Below are 26,080 nucleotides of genomic sequence, written 5' to 3' on the forward strand. Positions count from 1 at the left end.
TGAGCAAAGAATTGGTCTTCCAGAGCAATTCTTCTTCTCCAAGGCATCTCATCTATGTGAAGTGAGGAAACTTACTTGGATACACATAAGACTCTTGTTTCCTCTACAGAACTAAGCAATAGTATGTTATGAGCATCATAAAATCTAGGTAGAATAATTCTTCACAATTATTATTAGCTATGAGACCATGAGGAAGTCATTGAACTTGTTTGCCTTAGTGTCCTCATCTTTAAAATAGAGATAATAATAGCATCTAGATCACAGAGATGTTGTGAGGGCATTTGTAAAGTGCCTAGCATAGAGTCTGGCATGTAGTAGCCACTATAAAACACTAGCTATTATTATTACTAATGACATTAATATTATTATTATTTGATAGAAAGTACAACTTTTGAATAATTTTAAAGCCCATATTTCCAGTCCTTTGTAGATAAGACAATGGGATATGGTATGTTTCACCCATTTACAAGTCAGTACAAGGCAAGTGAGGGCTGGTGTGGGCAGGTGCTGGTGACATGCTTTTTGGCTGAATTCTCTTCTCTCTTCAGAAGTTCCTCCCCATGATCATGTGGAAAGATGAGAACATATGTGCATGTTTTGCTCAATTTGTACTAGAAGCTCAATTGGAATGAAACATGGTAGAATATATAATCAAAGAATTTAGATTTCAGGGAACTCACTTCAAATCTTTGCTCAGATGCTGACTGCCTGTATCATCTTGAACAAGCTACTTCCTTTTCTAGGGTTTTAATTTCCTTATCAAATGAGCCTCAAGATCACCTCTAAAGCCTCTTCTAGCTTTAAACATCTGGCTTCTTGACATTAAATCACCTGCCTGAGCCTCAGTTTCCCTATCTGTAAAATTGAGTACTTGGACTAGATGGCCTATAAATTCTCTTTCAGCTTTAAATATGTGTCTTTCTTATTATAAGATGCACCCTCTCTGAATCTTTAAGATTAAGGACTTAGACCTTTAAATACATGGCACTGTAAGACATTTCCTTTCTATACACCTCAGTTTTCTAATCTATAAAAATGAAGGGAATAAATTAGATTAGGGATTCTTAATCTGAGGTCCATAAACTTTAAAAAATATTTTGTTAATTGTATTTCAATATAATTTTATTTTACACATTTAAAAACATGATTCGGAGAAGGGGTTCAGAGATTCTATCAGATTACCAAAGGGGTCCACGAGACAGAAAAAAATGTAAAACTTCCCAAGATGATCTCTAAGAGCCCTTCTTCCCCAAAGCTCTAAATCCCATGGTGACGGAAAACAAAATTAGCTGGCATTAATATAAGGCTCTAAAGGATTTATTTCTTACAACAACCCTATGATCTAAGTTATTATGATCCCCATTTTATAGATGACAAAACTGAAGCTCAAAGACTTCATAACTTCATGTGAATGAATAATGACTAGAGACACAGACAGAGTGAGACGCACAGACACAGAGTCAGAGACAGTAAGAGACAGAAACATAAAGACAGGGAAAAAAAGAGATAGAGAACATATATGTATATAGGAACATAATTCTAGAACTGGAAGAGAATCCCCAGCTTCTTTAACTGTGTTTCATGACCCCATAAGGAATCTCATAACTGAATGTGGGGATCACACAATTTCGATTCATTATTAGTGTTTTATTTGTATACCTATTTTATATACCTGGAGCCACATAGAAGTTTCTCAAGCAAAAATGGATCACAAATGGAAAAACTTTAAGAAGTGCTGATCTAGCCCCATTTTGTCATTTTATAGATAAGGAAACTGAGGCCCAGGGAGGTTGTGACTTGTCAAAGGTCACACAGGCAATAAGCATCAGAAGTAAGATTTGAATCAAATCCTTTGGTTACTGAACTCATTCCACTGAACCATTACATAACAATCTTCTGGGAAAAGGAAAGTCAGAGTATAATGGAAACATGAGGGAAAATGGCCTAAAATAAGAAGGGACAAGAATAGGAATTGATAAGGAAGTACTTAAAGAAATAAAATCCATGAAATAACTACAACATTTTCTCCTGGAGAAATGAAAGCAAATTGAAATTAAGCTTCCTTTTAATTATGCATTTCCCATGGATCTGATCTAGAGAGAGAACACTCATATATTATAAGTATCAATTTTCAGTAAATATGAATGGCAAATAAGGCATTTAATGAATTGCAAATGACAGTGTTACTAAAAGTTGTTATCAATCATGGCCAGTGTCTTCCCATATATTATTGGGTCTCAACTCCTTGCAGAAGCTAACAGTGCCTGTGGGAGAAGGGAGAAGGTCTGGATGGTGGCAATGGGAAGAGCAAGGAAGGAAAGAAGCCATAAAGCTCCTCCACCCTAGCTATTTTAGACACTGAGAGAAGCAGTGTGAAGACAAGGCAGAAGAAAAATGTTTGCTAATGGCTTTAAAAAATAGATGGAGAATTGATGAGGCTGCAGGAATGGTTCAGCCATCAACTCAAGAGACGGCTCTCAAACCATGAAAAATAAGGGTGGAGGACAATAAAGGAGAGAGACCAAAAGGAGTGGTAATGAAGCAATTGAAAGAGACTCACTAGTGATTGCCAGGGTTTCAGTCATAAAGCTAGCCAACAATCATGTAGAGCTTTAGGGTATTCCAAAGTGGTAAAACAAAGGAGGTTCATCTCATTGGAATTGTTTTGTGAAGAAGGGATTATATCTATCTTTATAATTATCCCCATTTTTATCTGCACCTGTAATTTCATCAGAGTAAGGTAGTCCCTCTGTGAAAATTACTCCATCAGTATATACCAGAGGGTTAATAAATGCTGATTGATTGAACTTGGTGAAGATCAACAATTTGGCTGTAACTTACTATCTTCTGTGGCCCTGTAAGTTCAAATCCTATCAATTATCCCTTAGCTATTAATTGCCCCAAGCTGAATTTAAATCTTGATCTTTTTGACTCTGAGACTACATAGTGCTCCATTTTATGAATGAGGAAACTAATGCTCAGTGGTGGGCAGTGATTTGCTCAAAATTTCCCAGCTAATAAGTATCAGATCAAGATCTGAACTCAGATCTTTCTGGTATCAAGTCCAGTGCTCTATCCATTATTCCCTATGTCCTTAAGGTATAAAGATGAACCTAGGAAGGATTTTCCCTGTTCAAGATAAAAAAGAAAACATATAAAATCAGTAGTTCTCTTTGGTCAATTGAGTGATTTTAATATTGTTATAAATGCTTAATAGTTTGTTCTGGATGTGCTAGTAAAGCCAGAATACAAAGAATTTAAAGCAATGTTAAAGCTCTATGGGACCATAAACTTCCTAGCCTCTCGAGCAGCTCCTGAAAAAGGTATGCTCCAAAGAAAAGAGCAGGAAATCACTGTTGCATTCTCAGAAAGAAAAAGAAAAGGAAAAGGAAAGTTCAAAAGAAAACAAGAAATATCACCTCATCTCCACCTCCCAAACAAGGTGTGGTACATTGGATCTCTAAAGCAGCCTCCTTTACATGAATTTTTTTTTTCCTTTCCCTGCTTCCCTGCTGTTGGGAATGGGGAGAGGAAAGAAACTCCATCTCAAAAAAAAAAAAAAAAAAAAAAAAAAAAAAGCTGTAGCAAAAGAAATTCCCATTATCTTCAGGGCACAAAATTATTGGCTAAATTTCCTACTAATGGAACTCATTGAGTCTCCCTCAGTTATAGCACACATCTTCATATTGGATAAGGGACTTTGTAAACTCTCCCTTCAGACTCTAGCCAATAAACACGATGTAACATCAAACTGTGAATAACGAATCCCTGAACCCTCCCATGGCATGTGGCACAGCCCTGACCATCTTGAGAACACATTCCATGAGCCTCCATCTCCCCCATTCACTACCTTGGCTGGTCCGTCCACCTTCTCCCCTTTTAGGACATTTCTATCATTATTTGTATTTCCGTAGGCAAAATATAAGTTATACCAACTAGAATGGAGAAAAGTCCAAACAAACAAAAGTAAATTTTTATGTCTGGCATTTCCATCTATTCTAGCTCAAATTAAGAATTCTACAAAAGGGGCAGCTAGGTGGCGCAGTGGAGAGAGTACCAGCCCTGAATTTAGGAGGACCCGAGTTCAAATCTGGTCCCAGACACTTAATACTTCCTAGCTGTGTGACCCTGGGCAAGTCACTTAACCCCAGCCTCAGAAAAAGAACAAAAAAAAAGAATTCTACAAAAGCAGATACAAATGCCTTTTAAAATTATTAATGAAAATGAATGGTGCCAGAGAAGACCTTTTTGAATTGGATACAGAGTGGAGTAAGCAGAACCTGGAGGATAATTTATATAATAATAGCAGTGTTATAAATAAAGGTAAATTTAAAGGACTTAAGGACTCTGATTCATGGAATGACCAACTGATGAAAGATGCTATCCACTCCTGAGAAAAGATGAATGACTCAAGATACAGACTAAGATGTATCTTTTCAGACACAGCTAATGTGTGAGTTTGTTTTGCTTGACAAATACATATTTATTTACTATATGTTCTTTTTTTTCCAATCAGAGTGGAGGGAAGAAGGTTAGGCAAGATAGGGATAGAATAAGGGGGGAAAAGAAGAATCACTGAAACTTTGTTAATGCAGAAGAGGGGATAATTAGAAGAAAGATCAGGGGAAAAAAGAACAAACAGGACACCTTTGAAAGCTATAGTTGGACTTATTTACTTTAAAAAGAAAATAAAACTTCATAATGGAGATAAGAAGTTTCATATACAATTATCTTTCTATATTCTATGAATGTTTACAGAAATGCCCATTTTAAATTCAAATTAAATTTTTTCTATAAGAGTTGCTCAACAAGCATCGAATGGACAATAATAATAATAAGTTGATGACTCTGGCTTTGGGAGCCTGAGAGCATAGTGGTAACGAGAACAGGCACTAAACACAATGGTTATATTTAATAAGAAAGCTCCTTATTTAATCTCTGCACCCCAAACTTCCCTCAAATTCTCCTATATTCAATCATTTTCCAAAATTGCTCAGTGCTACCCTGCCATGCCCAACCCTCTTGTACACACACACACTCCCACCTACCCTGGTTGAGGTCTCATCAGCTTCATTCTTGGATCATCACAAAAGCCTCCCCATTGGTCTCCCTGCTTCAAATCTCGACCTCGCTAATCCAGCCTCCTCCTCTCAAGTATGAAATTAACATTACTAAACCCTAACCTTCACCCTCCCCACTTATTTTCCAGACCCAGAAACCCTTACTGCTTGTCTATTGCCTAAAGAGTAAACCATAAAATCCAGCACAATCTGGCTCCCACCTGCTTTTCCAATTTTTTCCCCTGTTATTCCTTTCCACATTCTCTCTTCCCAATGAAACTTGTTTACTACATGACAATTCATCTCCTTTTCCTGGGACTTTGTAGGTGTTTCCCCTCGGGACTAGAATCTCAGAGATCTATCCTTTATGCTTCTCTAGAACTATTTAATCACATTTATTAAAAATATACCAGAACTTCAAAATATTCACATGAAGAAAGCTCATTGAAAATCTTGAAGTACTGCAGGAATTGTGGCTTGCCATCATCATCATCATCAACATCATCATTATTTACTTGTAAATCACAACTATCCATAGGTGTTGGACATTGGGCAAAGTGAGGGGTAATGGTGCCAGAGGATCCTATATTTAGAGGTGAAAGAGTGAGCTACTCCAACTCCCTCATTCTAAAGGTGAGAAAATTGAGACTCAGAAGGTCTTTAGGGTTGCCCAAAGTAACCCTCAGAAATAAGTGGGAAGGCTAGAATTCAGAACTAGGTCCTCCAGCACTGGATCCAGACTTCTTTCCACTGTACTTCATTATCCTATTTTTTTTAAGATTGCTTTCAGAATTTTAACTTCTCTTCAAAACAAGAAACAAGTTTGTTCCTTTATCCACTCACATCTGGTTATAAACACAAGGATGACTTGGGGGAGAAAGTGGAAAAGAAGGGAGAAAGAAGGTTCAACATATTTGAATCCAGCAATAGCATCAGAGTGAAATTCCAAAGAGCTAGTATGTGGGGAAAGTTAATCATTTAAGAATATAATTAAAAGTCAAAGTGATGGAGACTTCAAGCATAAAAGACCACAGGTGTGGAAAAGTGGAGGCACAGGATAGGTATGTATGTGCAGGGAGATATAGATAGATAAATAGATGATAGATAGACAGATATAGATGATTGATAGATGATAGATAGATAGATAGAATGATATGTCTTTAGAGAGTATAGAGGAAAGAGAGAATTCCTGGTTAATTTTCCCTTTCAGTAAAGCCCAACTTTTAGGGAGAAAGCTTTTTTAGAGAAGGAGAGATTGGAAAGCAAGGAGACCAATCAGCTTCTATGATGGACTAGATATGAATTGATGAGGATGTCAAATTCCTCCAAGTATACACAGATTCCTATGGATTCTAAAAACTGCTTAATGTCTATTCCCCGCCCCCAGCCATCCACTCACAGCCAGTCCAACTCCTTGAATGCACTGGGCACATCCTTTCAATGTGCACTGGGGTACATCTGAAGGTACCTGGTCCCTCTAGCAACAGTGAGCTCATTTATTGAATGGATTTTCGTGCTTATGGAAGTGAGAGACTGATAGCATTGATTAAAACCAGCCAGGCATGAGGGTTGCTGGCATTCAATGTTCAGACTTCCCGAAACATTGGCTCAGTCCTGTCCTGAAAACTCAACTCTTCGGATTTTAATATGTCTGGATAGAAGCATCTGTGTCTTTGGCCTTTCCATTTATTTATTTTAACTCCTTGAAAACCACCTGTGTCATTGGGGGGGGGGCATTTTCTTTCCTCCATGGTCATACCTGTCCTCCAGGAGCATTGTTGGGACCGTTCAGTTCTGGGCCAGAGCACAGAAAGGCTTTACAAAATGAAAGCAGCTGCTGGAGATTGAGCTGTAACTAGCCTGAGGCCATCTGGGCTTTGCCACAGGGCAGGGAAAATTAATCCAAAAACATAACACATACATTGCTTCAAATAGAAGGAAGTAAAGGAGAAAGACCTCAGACACCTTGAGTTCCTCTATTAATTCTGCCCTTTCCCTTTTTTACTCTATTCAATGAGATATACTTTACCTTATATTAATTTGGCATATATTTACATATTCATTTACATATATGTTGTTTCCTATAACAGAATACAAATTCCTTGGGAAAAGGTACACATCCTTTGAGTGTTTTTCAATCTCTAGTGCCCAGCCTATAGTAAAGAAATGCTTATTGTTTGATTAAGAAATTCCCAACATCCCCATTCTACTGCATCCACTCCTCTCTGCTTTCTCTTCCCTTTCTCTTTTACACTCTCCCATTTAGGGCTAAATTATCCTAGTGCCAACTTCCATCCCAGACACTAGAGGAAAGGGAGCCTCAGTGAGTTCTTTCTGACGGAGCAGAAACAACATGAGACCCCAAATCCCATGGGCTAGATTAGAGACCTTCCAGTTCTAACACCTAAGGTTCTAGTCACCAACTAATCAGCAGCTAGTGCTCTTTCCTATTTAATTAATCTGTCAATTAACAAGCATTTATTGAGCACCTATGTGTCAGTCATTGTGATGAGAAAGTCAAAAATGGAACAGAACTCGAAAAACTTGCATTCTATTGGACAATACATATACATATATAAATAGATATCAAATATGGGTCATATAATCACAGGATAATTCAGGGAATAAGGACTAAGAAGTGGAGCGGGAAAGGGCTTATATTCAAGGTGACTTTGAGCTGAGTTTTGAAGGAAACTAGGCATTCTAAAGTGTCTCAATTATTTCTTGCAATAGTTTCACATCACAAATTCGAAGCTCGATTTTAAGTTATGTTTCAGGGTCGTGTTGCTCCTTTAAAAGCAGCTTCCCAGGCTGGCAAATTTGCAAGTACCGATTCTGCTAAGGAGAAAAAGGGGAAAATCCCAAAGGTTATTTTGCCATTAGGGATGACAGTCAGAATATTCCTGCCTCATCTCCACCTGGCCCTCCACCAGCACATGAGAACAGAGACATCAATTTCCAAATTATTTTGTCATTAGAATTGTTCCTCTTCCATATACCAGAACAACCAGGAGCCCCAGCCTCCAAAGGATGATTATATAGATCTGATAAAAGTTTGAAAGATGTGGCTCTTTTCAACAGTGATTCTGGGCAATTTCAAAAGACTTGTGATGGAGAGAGCCATCTGCATCCAGAAAGAGACCATGGGGACTGAATGTGGATCACAACATCCTATTTTTACCTTTTTTGTTGTTGTTGTTTGCTTGCATTTTGTTTTCTTTCTCAGATTTTTTTTTCTTTTTGATCTCATTTTTCTTATGCAGCATGATAGTTGTGGAAATATATATAGAAGAATTGCATATGCTTAATGAATTACTTGTTGCCTAGGGGAGGGGGTGGGGAGAAGGGAGGGAGAAAAAAATTGAAACACAAGATTTTTCAAGGATGAATGTTGAAAATTATCTATGCATGCGCTTTGAAAATAAAAAGCTTTACAAAAGAAAAAATAAAACTACTCACACATACACAAAAAAAGTTTAAAGGATGCTCAGAGTTAAGGAAGTTATATGACTGATATTTATGATTCTGGATACAACAATTCCATGCCTTTGATCCTGGAGCAAAAACCATTTCCCCCTTTCCTGATTTTCCACATCCAATACTAACATTGCTTTCTCTGTCCCTAGTTATTTTCAAATTATTTCCCCTATGTGAAAGTGAGTTCCCTGAGGGGAGGGGCATTATTTTTGCCTTTTTTAGTATCCCCAGTATTCAGCACACCACTTAGCACACAGTAAGTGCATAATAAATATTTGTTGACTGGCTGGCTCTTTATTAATCCATATTACACTGGATCTGACCGTTTTTTAAAATTTTCCCATCATTTCCCCTTCAAGATTCCTTAAAATACTTCTTTGACCTTTCAGAATTTGTCCACCTCATTTTTATATTTCCTCACCTCTCCTACCTTGGCCACTGAACATTTTGCAGTTATGTAAACTGAGACAAAGAAGATTAAGTAACTTTCCCAGAATCATCATTTTAAAAGGGCAGCTAGATGACAGTATATGGAACTCCAGGCCTGGAGCCAGGATGACCCAACTTGTGTGACACTGGGCAAGTCACTTAATCTCTTTTTCCTTCAATTTCCATGAGAATCATAAAAGTACCCATGCTTCAGGATGTTCTAAAGGGGCAAATGAGATAATAATTATAAAGGATTTAGCACGTTGTAAATACTGTGTAAATGCTAAATTATTGTTTTTGTTGCTGTTGGGCCCATCCTTAAAGCCCTGGGCTCTTAGTGGGACACCCTAGAGCTCACACTAAGCTAGGATAGCCTTTGAGGCTCAGAATCCCCTCAAAACCATGATGAGATTCAAGAAAAGGATTTTAGTGTTTTTTTAAAACAGCCACAATAAAATGCTATCATGGGTTGGGATAAGGTATGGACGTGTCTGCGGCTGTCTAGCCCCAATGGGAAATACATCCCTTGCTTACAGCGGGTGTTCAGGAAAGACTTAGTGATTCATGGAATCCTAGGGATAAAGTTGGGAGAAGTTTCTGAAATGATCAAATCTTACCCATTCATTTTATAGCTGGGGAAACTAAGTCTCAGGGATTGAAAGCTACTCCTTCAGATTTACACAAGGAATAGTCAGAATTGAGATTTGAACCCAGATTTTTTCACTCCAAGGCTCTTTCCATTCATCTACATGACTTCCTCCAGCCATGTGTGCCTGCTCCAGAAGTTACCAGCTGAGGTTATGCTGCCAGGGGGTCCTATAGTGCCTAGAGTGCCAGCCCTGGAGTCAGAAAGACTCATCTTCCTGAATTCAAGTTTTACCTCAGACACTACATGTATGACCCTGAGCAAGTCACCTATCCCTGTTTACCTCCATTTCCTCATCTGTAAAATGAGTTGGAGAAGGAAATGGCAAACCACTCCAGTATTTCTGCCAAGAAAATCCCAAATGTGGTCATGGAATGTCAAACACAACAATAACAATGCATCAATCAATGAATAAATGAGCTTTTATTAAATGCCTATCCCGTACCAGGCATTAAATAGATAAGCATTTATTAAGTGCCTTTCCTGTTCCAGAGTATAGTTCTATTTCCACAATAGCAAATTTAGAGCATATAATCCATAACTAAATATACATATACTTACATATGTGTGTGTATATTTGTGTGTATATATATATGTATGTATGTATATATGTATATGTATATACAAAGCAAAAGCAAAGACCTCCTAAAATATATTTTATGATAGATTGTTTTTATTTGAGTGGTGCCTTTTAGCATTAGATCTCAGAGTTCAGCATCTGTATAATAGGTTGCGTGATGAGTAACTGAACAACAGAATATGTAGAGGATTGGGCAATGGCAACAGGAAGACTTGGATCCCAGTTCTGCCCCTAAAATACACTAAATATGTACCCATGAGCAGATCACCTAAACTCTCCATACCCTAGGCAACTCTTTGAGGTGCATCATGTCAAAGAAGCTGCAGATCTGATCAACATCAATAAAGGAACTTAATATACCAGGCATTCCCTACCCTGATGGAGTTCCAGATCCAGAATGGAAATTTTAAAACTAAAAAATTATGTGAAATAATTGAGAGGTGCAACTGAGCTATGACTAGAGAAAGGACTGAACTTGGAGAAAAGAAGGCCTGGTTCAAGAGGATTCTGGGATGCATATTGACTTATGATCTCAGGAGATCACTTAGCATTTCAATACCTCAAGGGAATACTCAAAAATTAGAAAATCGCTGCTTTATGGTTGGAAGGACTACTGAGGCAATCTAGGTCAAGCTCCTCATTTTAAAGATAGGGAAACTGAGACTAAAAGGGTTGGGATGACTTGTCCCAAATTGTATATATAATATACATATTTGTACATATAACATATAACAAATTGTGTAATATATAACTATATATAATAAATAAATGTATCGATTGTATATATAATAAATAATAAAGCGGAGATTTGAACTCAGGTCCCATAACTCTAAACCCAATAAGCTTAAAGGCAACAAGGTGACACATTGAACTTGGAGTGAGGAAGATGCTTCAGACATTATTAACTGTGTGACCCTGAACATGTCAGTTAACCTTTCAGCCTCAGTTTCCCCATGTGTAAAAGGAGAATAATAAGAGGTCCTCCCTCCCTCATAGAATGGTTGCAATCATATAAAGAAATGACACATGCATACTTTGCAAACCTTAAAGCACTATATGAATGGTAGATGGTGATACTATTATTATTAAACTTTCCAGAAATGCTGCAAGTGAATCTCTGGCTTTCATTGGTAGAATGAGTCTCTATAAATAATTAAATCAAAGATCCCAATCAAAACCAAAGAAAAACAAACAACTCAGAAACCCATATCATATGATTATGACAACAGAATGTGCTGAAACCTAAGAGACAATTACAGTTCTCTACCCCCCCCCAATCTTTCCCATGCATTTGCTCTGAAATCTTTATATGAAATCAGCAATAACCTTATCATAGAAACACCACTTTGCAGAAGTCTCTCTTATCTGGTTTATAACTTATAATCAAAAACTGTAATTTTGTATCAGAAGGGTTTGGGGATATAATATTATAGTGTCATATATATGATGCTATAGTTAATTAAGATCAGAGGCAGTTTCCATTCTAAAATTTTTCTCAAAATCTCAAAGCTCAAGGAAAAGTGTATCCTGGCGAAAGTGACTTAACCACTTTGGAGATCAGAAGTTGTTGTGTGGCTTTTTCCTAAATAAAGCAACAACAAAAACATTTTTATTGGCTTCAGATGGCTCCCTCACTTCTCTAATCCAAACAGCCAGTTTAAGGAAAGGGTGTTTAAAAAAAAAAAAAAAAATTGTTTGTTTTAAAACCAATTGGAACCTGAACCCTGAATCCTCAATTAATTACTGACCCACCCCTTTCCACTGAGTTATTGTGTCATGACATACCCCTGTTCAGAATGGCAGGGGAGAACTGGGTTTGGGACTTTGGCCCACAGGATCCCAGTAAGATTGAGATGTCTCGCATCGAACGCAATGAATCTCACCAGAATCAAATGGCATCCAGTTACTAGCAGATTATAGAGTAAGTCTGCAATTTGCATGATGTATCTGAGCTCCTGACTTAGCACCCCATGGGGTAAAAGACATTTGAAAGTTTTCATCTGTCTTGACACAGTGAGACAAGCCTTTATGTATTTCCCCAACTCCTGCTGGTCTCAGAGGCTGGTGCCGTTCATCCTTAACTATAAACTTCCTTTATTTACAGTCTTCACTTTCACTTTCCCTTACAGGGGGGAAGGGTGTACAATCCACATATATACCTGCTCTTTGTGCATATAAACACGTGTAGAAATACATACGGGTAGCCATGCAGACATGGGAATGCATGCACACATTCATGTCTGAGACCAGTGATTTCTTTGATAATCTGGGAACTCCTGGAAAGGAAATTTCCTCTACCTGGACAATTCGGAAAATGCTTTGCAATATTATTGTCTTGGATCATGGGGATTTTAACCTATTTTTGTGTCCTAGCAATCTGGTGAAGTTTAATGAGTCTTTCCTAGTATCAGATTTTTCAAATTATATGATATTTCAAAGGAAATAAGTTACATTGAAATTCATTTATCTATTTTTTTTAAATGTTCACAGACCCTAAGGTAAGAATTTTCTCTTAGTAAAATGCCTAGAGGAAAATTGATGTGTTTGGGGCCTGATAATTAACAATCAAGAGACCTGAGTTTGAATCTGAACTCAGATGCTTACCAGCTGTGAAACTCTAAACAAGTCACTTGACTTCTGTTTGCCTCAGTTGCCTCAATTGTCAAATGGGGATTATAATCCTTACAGGATTGTTAAGAGGGGCCTATGAGACGATAATTGTAAAGGAATTTAGCACAGTGTCTGATGCAAAGTAGGCTCTCTAGAAATATTTATTTCCTCCCTTGCTCCCTCAGAGCCAGTATTCGTCCAAGAAGTCAGTTCTGCTCTCTCTTCATCCATTCTTTTCTAAAATGTAATTAAGTTCTGTAATGCTTCTTAGGAGAGAACCCTTGTACTTGCCTCTCCCTCCATTTATAGCCAATGATCATTTCCTCCTGAATCCTTTGCCCCCTTCCCTGAGACAGTTAACAATTAGATATAGGTTATACATGTTCAGCCATATAGAAAATATTTCCATATTAATCATTTCATATAAGAAGACAAGAATTGTGAAAAATAGCATGTTTCAGTCTGTGTTCAGACAATATCAGTTCTTTTTCTGGAAGCAGATAGTATGCTGCAATCTCAATTCTTTGGGATTGTTTTATATCATTGTATTGACGAGAATAGCTAAATCATTTACAATTCTTCAATGGTTAATATTGCTGTAAGTGCGTATAATGATCTGGTTCTGCTCACTCCACTTTGTATCAGTTCATGTAAATCTTTCCAGTTTTTTTTTTTTAATCATCCTGCTTATCATTCTTATAGTATTTTAAAATTCCATCACAATTGTATACCACATCTTGTTTAAGCCATTTCCCAATTGATTTCCAATTATTAGCCACCACAAAAAGAGCTGCTATATATATTTTTGTACAAATAGGTCTTTTTCCCTTTTTTATGTCTTTGGGATATAGACCTAAATAATGGCATTGTTATGTCAAAGATATAGTTTTATAATCCTTTGAGCATAATTTTAAGATGCTTTCCAGAATCAGTTCACAACTCCACCAAAAGCAAATTAGTTTCCCCATTATCCCACATCCTCTCCAACATTTATCATTTTCCTTTTTTTCCCCCCATATTTCAACTGTCTTTACTTTAAGATCAAATGAGATAATATCAAGTAAGTACAAAAAATGAGGAAGAATTCTATCTCTGGAGCTAGAAGAAATTTCACAGACCATGTAATCCAACTTCTTTTACGGAGAGGGAGAAATTTAGACCCAGGGAAGTTAAGAAATGTTGTTCAAGGTCAAAAGATGATGAATCTCATATCTGGAGGTCCTTTGCCTTCAAGGCAAGTGTTCATTCCATTGCACCATATTGTTGGTTGAAGCAAAAAATTTTATTTCATTCTTTATGTGGATTTGGGAAATGGGTGTGTGTGTGTGTGTCTGTATGTGAGTGAATGTGCAAGGAAAAGGGTACAAGAGGCACAGTACCATAAATCAAGAGTGAGGAAGGACTTCTCATCCAACCCTTCATTTTTTACAGTAAAGGGAATTAGAGATCCAGGGAAATTAAATAATTTATCCAAGATTAATAACAACAACTAGCATATAAAAAGTGTTTTCAGGTTTGTAAAATATTTTACATATAATTTCTCATTTTATAGATATATGTACTGAGGTGCAGAGTCAGGATTAAAACCTAGAACCTGTGATTCAAAGGCACTCATTGCTCTTTCACACTAATAGAGTGTGGCTTAAGGATGTGCAAAAATGTTTATAGCAGCTCTTTTTGGAGTGCAAGGAAATTGAGTAGACGTCCATCAAGTGGGGAATGGCTGAATAAGTTAAAGTATCTGAATAGAATGCAATATTATTGTTCTATAAAAAAAATGATAAGCAGGCTGATTTCATCAAAGTTTGGAAAGACTTAAATGAACTGAGGCTGAGAGAAGTGAGAAGAACCAGGAGAACATCATACGCAGTTACAGCAAGATCAATCATGATAGAATTAGCTCTTCTCAGAAATACAGTGATCTAAGAAAATGTCAATAGACTTGGAATTTTGAAAATGCCATTTGCATTTAGAAGAAGAACTATGAAAACTAAGTATGGATTGGAGCATATTATTTTCACCTCTTTTTTGTATATTTATTTTCTTTCTTGTGGTTTTCTCCTTTTGTCCTGATTTTTCTTTCACAATATGGCTAATATGGAAACAATGTTTACATTTATTGTACATCTATAACCTATATCTGATTACTTGCTTTCTTGGGGAGGAGAGACATAAGGGAAAGAGGGAGAAAAAAATGGAGCTCAAATTCTTACAAAGATGAATATTGAAAACCATCTTTAGATATGATTGGAGAAATAAAATACTATTAAGTTAAAAAAAAAAAAAAGAAAAAGAAAAGAAAAGAAATTCCAAAAACCCTAAACATGACAATGTTGGACAAAGTCCAAGGAATTGAGTTCAGATTCCTAAGGGGTTACAAAATATAATGAAAAAAATACTGGTTCGAATCTCAGCTCTGCCACTTACTATGTGAGTGATTTTATACAAGTCCGTTCCCTCAATTCTAAATTGAAAGAGTTGGGCTGGGAAGTTTCTAAGATTCCTCCTCAATCTAAATCAACAATCGTCCGGTCATTTCTGATTGACTAGGTTAATCAGGACAGGTTTCTTGAATGGGCTGGAGTTTAACTGAATCCAGTAAAAATGGAGGAGTTTCTAAAGGCAGACAAAAGAGGACATTCCAACCCAAAATGCAAGATGATATTAAGCCTGAGGGCAAACGTGGACTGAGCAATTTGTTGGAGTGAAACCAGAGAGTGGGACACCTGGTTGGAGAAGTAGTTTGGGGCCAGATTATTGAGGACTAGATTGTCAGCCTGAGATAGCAACAATGGGGATGAGCTCAGGCATTCAAAGCCTATTATCACAGTAACAGTGGAGAGAGAATTGGATTGGGATGGAAAAGAACTCATGACTGTCATTCACTACTTAAAGGACATTATGCAAGTCTCTTAAAGTCCCAGGGGCTTGGTTTCCTGAATGGTCTCCTTCAGAGTTTTGCCTTTGGGTTGCCAGCACCTAGCAGTGACTGGCACATAGATAAAGCATGTGAATTAATTGATCAATAGCATGAGGGCAACAGCTAGGTGGCGCCATAGTGCACAATGTGACAGGCTTGGAGTCAAAAGATTCATCTTCATGGGTTCAAATCCCATCTCAGATACTAGCTGTGTGACCCTGAATAAATCACTTCACACCTGTTTGCCTCAGTTCTTCATCTGTAAAATTAGCTAGAGAAGGAAATAAACATTCCAGTATCTCTGCTAAGAAAACTCCAAGTGGAGTCATGAAGAGAAAGACACAACTAAAAAACAATTGAAACATCCACAGCAAAAAACAAGGGGATGAAACTAAATGACTTCAAAAGGCTCTTACAGGTCTAATTGTGTGTGTGTGTGTGTGTGTGTGTGTGTGTGTGTGTGTGTGTGTGTTTTCTCAATGGATGGAGAAGATGCTGTAGAAAGAAAGAGAATTTGAAATTCAAAAATTAAAAATGAATGTTAAATATTAAAAATTTTAATTGAATGAGAAATAAATGAATGAATGGGTAAATAAAGCAAACATTTAATCTATTTAGTAATTCCTTGAGATAGGGATTTTTGTGGAAAGGACCCTTTGGCAGTCTGGGGAAGCCCAGCATCATCTTCTCCAAATATCTTTAAATGCATAAAATAAAATCTATAGGGTTACAAAGGAACCCAATTATGTTGAAATTAAAAATTGTTTTAAGTTAACAAACCCCAAGTAAAGGAACAATGAACTAAGATTTTTAGACATGCCTGCATGCAGAAACAATATCTCCTGAAAACAGAGTTTGTAGTGGTTGTCTGATTGAAGACGTTTTAGGTTCAACCATCCCATAATCACATAAAGCCTGCTTTGCTCTAAGCACACTGATCTAATTTATGCATTCATTCTGCAAAAAATTTTAAAACATGAGACTTAAATTCTATATCTTAATTTTAAAAGTGGTATTACAGATTTGGAGCTACTTTTATAGTATTTTTAGATTCCCAGTTATTCCAAGGCTGAAGGCTGATTTTACAGGTAAAGAAACTTACTCCCAGAGATATCAAATAACTTAACTTGAGTCACTCAAAGACTGAAATCTATGTTCTTTAGTCTCAAATCCCAAAACTCTTTTCTTGTTTGACAGAAAGAAGGAAGAAGAAAAAAAGAGGAGGAGGAGGAGGATAAGGGAGAGGAAGAGGAGTCTCCTAAGTATGTCCATTTTTTAAGTGCCCCTTTCTTTGTACCCCTAGAACAAGATCATCACATAGCTAATAAGTATCTTGGGTAAGAATATGACCCATAGTTTCCTGATCCTAAGTCCAGAGCTCAATCTACCCATCATATTCCTTCTCTGGAAATTTTTGTAAAACTGGGTAAGCAAGGATCTAACTGATGCTAACCAAAATCATGTTTCTTAATTAACAGGATGACAGCAATCAAAACAATAAGTTATTCCAGAAAGGTAGCTTTTGAAAAATCTGTAATCTGACTAAAAATTTGCTTTGTTTCTCACCCCCATACACACATAATAAAACAGTTCTTTACCACAAAAAAGTTCTACCAATAATGCAAAGGAATACAGCTCCAAGAAAAATACGCCTCCATTTTAATCATGGCTATTATTTTTGTAAAATTAAAATGGCTAAGATCATTGTAATCTATTTTAAGGTTTTGTGGGTTGGTGGGATTATTTTTTTTTTCTTGGCTTTGAGTTCCCCACATTACCAGCCAAATGTTTATGGGGTTTGCAATGTGCCATTTCAAATCCTTTTAAAATATATACTTTATACACATAAAGAAATTCAACTTTCTTTTTCTAACAGCTCCAGATGAGGACCCATACTTTCAAGAGGTCTAGAGAAAAAAACATGGATTTTAAAACAAATATATTTCTCCATAGAAATCCCATACCTGCATGAGTATGTACATGAAAACAACAATCTATATATGCATGATTTGTTTCACCTGGACACATATATAATAACAATTGCTGGCTTTAACAGTGATTCAAAATGCTTTTCCATAACATTCCTTGAGCCTTACAACAATTCTGTGTGGTATCATGCCCATTCTAAAGATGAGAAAACTGAGATTCAGACTAGAGTCACAGAATTATTCTGTGTCAGAAGTAGGACTAGAACCCTTCCTCTATCTACTCCCATGAAGATGTATAAGCAGGCCCCATTCAAGATCATAGATGCATAAACATGCATCAGCCTAAAAACAATATTCCCTACTTAAGATATCTGGGTGCACAGATACCCACCGGCTTCTATGTGTTGGGAAACATGAGCACAAGTGGTCCTTTATAGTATCAACAAAAGTTTCCCTTAAGCTTAATTGTCATCCTATGGCCAAAATGATTAAGGGAGTGTTCTAGCTTTGAGCTTCCTTTTAGAAATGATTAATATTTAGCTGACTTTCTGAACTTCGCTTTTCTCTTAGCCAAGACTGAAGCTCAGCTAGAACAAAACCACCCAAATAAGTCGGGTTTCACTTTAATAGCCCTGCCCAAATTTCCATAAGCCCATACCCTTTTTCTGCACACATAGGAAGGAGAAGGCTGGCCAGGGAAAATTGCATTGAGTTCTATTTGTGTTTATTTATAAAGAAAGGGGTAAAAAAAAAAAAAAAAAAAAATCAGCCTCAGAGGCCAATGTAATAAGATGCTGTAGCTTTTATGAAAGAGGTGAAATAATTTTAAACACAGACACACAATGAGTTTATTTATTTAGAAACTTGTTAAATAGAGTCTGGGAATTCAAATATTCAATGTTGACATTGTACAGAACTGGCTCTAAGCCAGAAGCCCAGTCTCTAGAGGGACCCATTGGACAAGGAATCCAGGACTTTGTCTCCTCCCACTTGAGTCTAAATAGGTAAAAGTCATTAGTTATACCCACAGCAATATCTGAATCTCAGTCAAATTAGCAGGCCCAGCCAGGGGAACTTCAAAGGCAAGTAAGTGTGTTTAGCTTTTTAGTCCTGGAGCTGTGGCAATATGTCACACTTTTGAAAGAGTTTTGTAAACAGTTCCTTCCCTTTGTAGAAACATTTCTTAAGTTTCTTGTAGGCCCTGTAAGCAATGTTAATTAACAAGGATTACATTTTTCATTGGGGGAGGGGAAGAATGCCAATCTGTGTTTGCAAACTATGGGGTGAGCTTGGAGGGAAGAAAGGGGGGGAGAGTATTTCTCTCCCTCAATTCTCTCTGTTTTATTTATTTGTTTCCTTCCCCCAACACACACACACACACACACACACACACACACACACACACACACACACACACACACACACACACTTGTTCTCACTACATAGCCAAGTTTCTTTGGGAATTCACTGATGGAAGCAAGTGGAAGGCCAGAAGAGTAGGACAGGGTAAGACCTAATTTTAGCAATAGGATCCTACTAAGCGATGGGGGAAGGGAGGATTCAATTTAGCTCATCCCAAAGAGCATGCTCACATGGGAGAACTGAGAATCGAAAGTGCCTGAGCATGCACACACACACACACACACACACACACACAAATTCCCTCACAAAATGTGGTGAGTAGAAGCAAACTCCAGCTACTTAGGGTAGTCAAACGGATAATCCACTGCTCAGGAGAAATGTGTTTGGTAACTTTGGGATAGGATTGTCCTATGGACCACCCTCACCCTCACCCCCACCTCTGAGAGCGGGCTTCCTCCAGTGTCTGCCTGAGTTTTGAGGGAGGCATCCGAGGGCCAAGGCAAAAGAAGGGGCTGTGTGCCCAGACATAGGGGAATGGGCAGAGTGCAGGCATTTATCCCAAGGGAAGAACTGTCCAGACACCATAGCACTTCTCAGGATGGAAAGGGACAGAATTATTTTCTTTCCCAAGCTGTTTGGGGCCAAGGGCTTCCTGCCTGCAGGGCCATGTTGCGGACTACAGAACAGAAGGCCTGAATCACCACCAGTATCCCCTCCTGCCTTTGAGGCCCCTTCCTCAGTTCCAAAAGCCATCCTCCACATTATCATTCTTCATCTCTATTGACATCAATCCAAATCCTAAAGGAATTGAGGGATGAGGTGGTGAGGTCCTAGATGTTTCCTGCCTTCAAGGAAAGGGATGGGGGAGGGAAGAAGGGTTCAAGTCCTTAGGAAAAAGTCAGAAGAAACTCCGGGTATTTGGGAAAATGGAATAAAAGGCAACATGTAGAGAAGAGACTCAAATCATCTTCCATATTCCCCCTCAATAGACTCAAATGGAAAAGACATGGAATAGGAAATTGAGTATATAGCCATATTGTCTTCTCTGCCCCCACTGCACCTCCAAGAATGGGGTCAGTGAGTCCTAAATATCTGTGTTCCCTGGTCATTTCATACTAGGCTATGTAGCAACCTTAGCTAACTTGATACTGTTTTCTGGAAATCCTTTGGGGAGCAAGTTATTCAGAAAGAAAGAGCTTGAAAATCAGTCTCCTCAACCTTATTAAAAAGTTCCCCTGAAGGAAAAAAATTCCGGCTTTTATATACATATATGTATGTGCATATATATGCACACATACATATATATATACATATATATATATAAACACACAAATGCTTGTTATATATTTCAATAGGCTGCTTCAGGTTGAGTGTATTTTGGTTCTCTTAGTATCAAAAGCATTAAGGTGAAAGGAAAGGGGCAAGCTATCAAACTCTGGAGAGTCTGCTTCCTATGGAACTTGAACAAACTCTCTCTCTCTCTCTCTCTCTCTCTCTCTCTCTCTCTCTCTCTCTCTCTCTCTCTCTCTCTCTCTTACTCACACACACACACACAATATTCTCTCTCTCTTACTCACACACACACACACACAATATTCTCTCTTTCTCTCTCTCTCTCTCTCTCTCTCTCTCTCTCTCTCTCTCTCTCTCTCTCACACACACACACACACACACACACACACACACACACACACAGGCACAGAGCTGTCCAGAGAAGGCTGAGAATTTATATCCTCCAAAAATGGAAAACAAAACCAAACAAAACAAAAACGGAGCCTTCCTCCCTTCTCTCCCCTCCTGTTAATGAACCGTCTCTCTGGCCGACTTGGAGGGGGCCAGGGAGGAGTGAAACGCTTTATTAACCTTTCCCTAAACTCAGAGACTTTTTTGGCTAAATGCACACACACACACACACACACACACACACACACACACACACACACACACACAAATGTTGCAGGAGACTATTTACAGCAAGTGCCAAATGCAATAAAGGAGCACTAAGCCCCGGGTAATGGTAAAGAAATGGCAAATAAACAGCCTTCCTAGAAGGGGGAACTCTCCTCCTGGTCAGGGCCAGCGTTCCCCTCTTTGAAAAACAAATTCCAGGACAGAGTCTTAAACAGGCAAATAAACTTGGCAGCTCTGTTTTTCAATCAGGGGCTTTTAAGGACTAGAGGAAGGCAAATTATAGGCTCAGGGAGGAAAAAAAAAAAAATCCTGGTGAAACCTGGACGCGTGTTATTTTATTATCTCAGATGTTGGGGATGGGAGGGGGAAACTTTAGAGAGTTCGGGACCTACCTTGATGATTAGACTGCCTGTTTAAAAAAAAAAAAAAAAAGCGATAAAGTGTAAAAGTAACAAGTGCCCCCCCACACGTGTGTCCTACTAATCTGATCGCCTTCTGTCTCTTTACGAGGCTACTGGGTGGGGGGTAAACGGGGGACGCCCTAAGAACTCCAAGGAGGTTGCTCTACAGACTGTTCATAGCTGAGATTGAAATCCTGGGAAGTGTCACTGTTGGCAAGTTGAGGAGCTGTTGCTTTGGGTTGTTTTTTTTTTTTCTTTTCCTGAAGTGTAGAGCTCTAGAAACCCCGACCCCCGGCCCCCTCCTTATGCTCCACAGTCAGAACAATCTCCCATTGGCATTTCGGACTCCATACAGGTGCCCGCCCCTCCCCCGAAATATTTAGAAACTTGGGATCAGGCTGAAATATTGCCTTGCTCTAGAATGGGCTCGGGGAGCTGGGGCATCCCTCACTCGTTTGACATTTCTTTTTCTTTTCTCAAATGTTAGGGTAAGTGCCAAGTGTTTAGGCTGTGCCTTCAAGATAGTCAGGCGTCTTGAGATCTCCTCTACTTATTTTCAAACTAAGGTTTAAAATCCCCCTAAATAAATTCCAACGTGGCTTCTTTGTTTCAGCTATTGTATTTCAGATAATCTTGTCTTTTGAAAAGAGAAAAAACACACACACACACACACACCCCAAATCCTCCAGTTAGTACCTGAGTGGTTCTTTCTTTCTGAGAAAAAGGAAGATCAACGTGTTTTCCGAATTATGTATTTTGATTAACAAGAACCCGGCTGAGTCCCGGTAACTTTAGATAAAGTCACTGAGTTAGTGAGTGTTCGGCAACTAGTCAATTTCACCCTTGCAGGAAACAGTCCTGCCTTGGGCAAAATTTTGCATTTCGATGGGATTTGTTTCCAGTGTTTGTTAAAAACAAACAAACAAACAAAAAGATCTGGACCAGAGCTGGCTCACTTAGACAGAATAAATTGCCTTTTTTCTTTTTCTTTTTTTTCTGAACGTAGAACGTAGAAGGTTAAGGGGGTGGGGGAACGCCTAAACTGGAATAATAGCTACAAAGTTTTCTTGTTAGAAGGATTGAATTACAGGGGTCTCTCCCAATCTCCTCGGCTTAGCGATGAAGCTGACACGCTATTGAAGGAAAAGGAAATGGTGTTTCAAAATACAAAATCCGAAGTTTTCATATGATTTCCTTTATTACCTATATTGTAACTGAAGGATTATAGGATGCAGGGGTGCATCTGTCTGGGAAAGACGGCGGGAGCAAGCAGCAACAACGAAAGAGGAGACGCGAAATCCAAGAACAAAGTTTTTAAACGTTCGGATTTAGTTATCAAGAAATCAACTGCTGTACCTTTGGCCACAGTGAAAAAAACAAATGATCTCCCACCGGATGTAATGTAATTATTATCAAATCAGAAAGAATTCGGTGTGCATTTATTTGTTTTGTGGGTGTTGGGTCGAGTTTGGGGAAAGAAAACACTTAGCATTGACTCGGATCTCGTCCCTGCGATTAAATAAAAATCGTTTTGAGAATTTCAAAGAAAATTTATGGAAATAAAAATAGGTCGGCGTTGCCTTCTCCCTTTCATTTGTGAGCAGGCTGAGTAATAAGACAAGAAGTTAAGTTTCCTCTTTTATCCAGCACAACTTCGAAAGCTTTTATCTGCCATCTTCCCCAATACTTTCATTGTGGATGGAAAGCTGCACGCCTAAAAGTACATGTGAATGGGGATCTATATTTATATGTGTAGTTGTGTGTGTGTGTGCGTGTGTGTGTGTGTGTTTCAGATGAAAATCAAGTCATCCACCGCATTGGAAAGCAAATAAAAAAGGCAGGAAGGAGCGAATTTTGACACTGTCGCAACTAAATGAAATGAACAGTATCCAAAGGAGAAACAGATGGACCGATTACCGAAATAACCCCAGTCTTTCTGTCGGTCACTAAGACCCAGGCGAAAAGAAATTTCTGCGGGAGTGTGTCTGCCTGTGTGAGCAGGCTGCCTGGAGGAGCCAAACTGTACCAACTCCTGGAAAGGCGCCTGGAAATGACAACACTGAGACCGAATGGAGAACCCGGCTCCCGAAGGCTGAGGAAGAGGAGGATGGGAGCTGAACCCGCCTCCGCGCTGGTTGGTTCAGGGACGCCGGGCTCCGCTGCCTGGCTGGCTGGCTCCCTCCCTCGGCGTAGCCCCTGAACCCCAAGAGGCGAGGGGGGAGGACCACAATGTGACTTAGGGTGGGGGGCATAAAGCTACTACTCTAGGGAAGGCTCAGGAGGTGTTAAGAGAGACTAAGGGAGGGAGAGAAGGAAAAAGAAGACCGTGGAAGAGTCCTATTAGGCAGCTCTGAAAAGCGTTAGCATTTTCCTTATTATTGGGGTTTTTCATGGATATATGTAGGAAATAGGAAGAACCCCTTTCTTGGAGGTGCTTAGCAAATCGTGTGTGTGTGCAGACAGTGTTGTGTGTACACTGGAAGGCCACGAATATACATGCACAACTTCCAGATGATACAAAATTCAGTTCCAACGTACCAGGGATGGGATTGAACCAAAGATAAAAATGCAATCTTTTTAAAATTGTTTTCTCCGCAGTAATTCTGGGTTACAGTTCACACTGGCAGAGCTGTCTGCTCGGGCCATTTTCTGACCCGTTCAGCCGACTCTTCTCCGCCCCCCTGTCCCCGTGGGGGTGTTGGGTATTTTAGGCAGGAACCTCTGTATACCAAAGCTGGTACATGTGGGTGAGAGTTCACATCGCCGAGAAGAAGCAGCTCTCCACCAGCACCGCTCCCCGCCCTCCCCCCTAGCCCTGCCAACTTACTGGGGGGGGGGGGCAACCGCGTGGCTTCGGGCCCCCCACCCCCTCACATACACTTCCACCCAGTCTGCTCTGCGCCCCTTCCCCGGCGCTCTGTGCCAAGGCCGAGTCCGAGGGACCCGCCCGCCTTCCCCCTCAGGACAGACACCCCCGTCGGCTAGCCGGCTCCGGGCTCGCGGCTCGGCGCGCGCTCCCCCTCCCCGTGGGCCCGCCGCGGCTGGTTTTTACAAGCTGCCACGCTTCCTTCCTTCCTACCTAGCCCCATCTCGGCTTGTCTTCACTCACTCCACTGTGGCCCACACTGCCTAGTTCTCCTCCTCCTCGTTATCCCACCTGCCCTCGGTTCCGAGGGATGCTCGGCTGCCCCTCAGCCCCGACAGCGCGGCCGGGGCTTCCGGCGGCCAGCCTGCCTGCCTCCCCTCGGCTCCGGCAGCCTCCGCCTCCCTAGTTCCTTCCCTTCTCGGCCGCGAGCCTCTGGAGAAGAGAGCCGACCAGCGCCCACTATAGCAACCGCGGCTCCTCGCAGCCTCCCCCGGCCTCGGCTGAACTTCCAAAGCCAGCCCTGGAACTTTTCTAACTCGGGCTCCGAGGCCGCCGCCACCCGGCGCTCCCTTCCACGGCGGGGTGACAGGCTGCCCCGCCGTTCTGCCCTTCTCTCCTGCACCCCAAAGCCCAGAAACAAACGCAGTCCTCCCGAGGTCTTCGTTTTCCTCTTCGCCCTCCCCCACCGCCTGCCACCCCCCCTCCCCGCCCCCACCCCCCTCCCCACGTTTCCCCTCCTCTTCTCAGACCCTGGGTCTAGCTGGTTGGCCGAAGGCATCTCTCCTCCGCCTGAGGGGAGGGGGGAGGTAAGCGCTCTCTCTCTCTCTCTTCTCTCTCTCTCTCTCTCTCTCTCTCTCTCTCTCTCTCTCTCTCTCTCTCTCTCTCTCTCTCTCTCTCTCTCTCTCCTCTCTCTCTCTCTCTCTCTCTCTTTCTCTCCCTCGCTCCCCTCCCTCTCTCCTTTCCTCTCCCTCCTTCCCTCCTCTGCCTTGTCATAGTTCTTCTCGCTTCCCCCCCACCCCCCACTCCCGTCCTCCCCCCCTCTCATCCCCAAGCTGATGCAGCTGCCCTACTCCAAGGATGAGGGCCCGCTGCGTTTGCTCCCTTGCCCACCCACCCCAATCATCAGAGAGGCGCGGGACAGAAGAAGATGCTGGGGCAGGTTGCTGCAGCTGCAGCCGGGTTCGGGTTTCCCACTCTGTCCCCAGTGTCTGGGGACAGCTCCAGATACCCGGCACATTCGACATATGCAAGATGGCAGAGGAGGGTGAAAAGCCAATAGAAAAGCGATATTGCACCTACTTGTGGCCAGTTTCCTTGCCCTGCCTTTGGATCTCATGTTGTGCCCAGTCGTGCAGCCGCTGTGTGGTTGGGGGGTGCTTTTTTTCTTGGATCTTTTTCTCCTTTTTCAATCTCTCTCTCTCTCTCTCTCTCTCTCTCTCTCTCTCTCTCTCTCTCTCTCTCTCTCTCTCTCTCTCACACACACACACACACACACACACACACACACACACACACACACACTCAGACTCTCGATGTCTTCTCTCTTTCAGTCTCTCTCTCTCTCCCTCTCCTCCTTTCTCACTCTCTCTCTCTCTCTCGTCTCTCTCTCTCTCATCTCTCTCTCTCTCTCTCTCTCTCTCTCTCTCTCTCTCTCTCTCTCTCTCTCTCCTTCTCTCCCTTTCTCTCAATCCACACTCGCTATCTCTCCAGCATTGTCAGTTTGGACAGACACCTTCGCACATGCGCGCTAGACGCCCCTCCAACATCTCAGCGCCGCCAAAAAAAGTTTGGAGCGATTTATCACTTTGATTTGGAGATCTTGTCAGATGGCAATCGGGGAGGAGGCGGAGAAAGGGGGACGCGGGGCGGGCGACGGAGGGGGGGCGGGGA

General features: G+C 40.3%; 1 protein-coding gene across 1 annotated transcript in view; it reads right to left on the reverse strand.

The window, feature by feature from the left end:
• Positions 1-25,657, reverse strand: part of MECOM (MDS1 and EVI1 complex locus) — a 678,098-nt gene extending 652,441 nt beyond the window's left edge. The window contains exon 1 of the mRNA XM_074298148.1: positions 25,490-25,657. Within this exon, the coding sequence (XP_074154249.1) occupies positions 25,490-25,526 (37 nt within the window). The 5' untranslated portion in view covers positions 25,527-25,657. The remainder of the gene's footprint in view (positions 1-25,489) is intronic.
• Between the last annotated feature and the right edge of the window lie 423 nt (positions 25,658-26,080).

This window comes from Sminthopsis crassicaudata, chromosome 3, assembly GCF_048593235.1.
Source record: "Sminthopsis crassicaudata isolate SCR6 chromosome 3, ASM4859323v1, whole genome shotgun sequence".
Classification (NCBI taxonomy): Eukaryota; Metazoa; Chordata; class Mammalia; order Dasyuromorphia; family Dasyuridae; genus Sminthopsis; species Sminthopsis crassicaudata.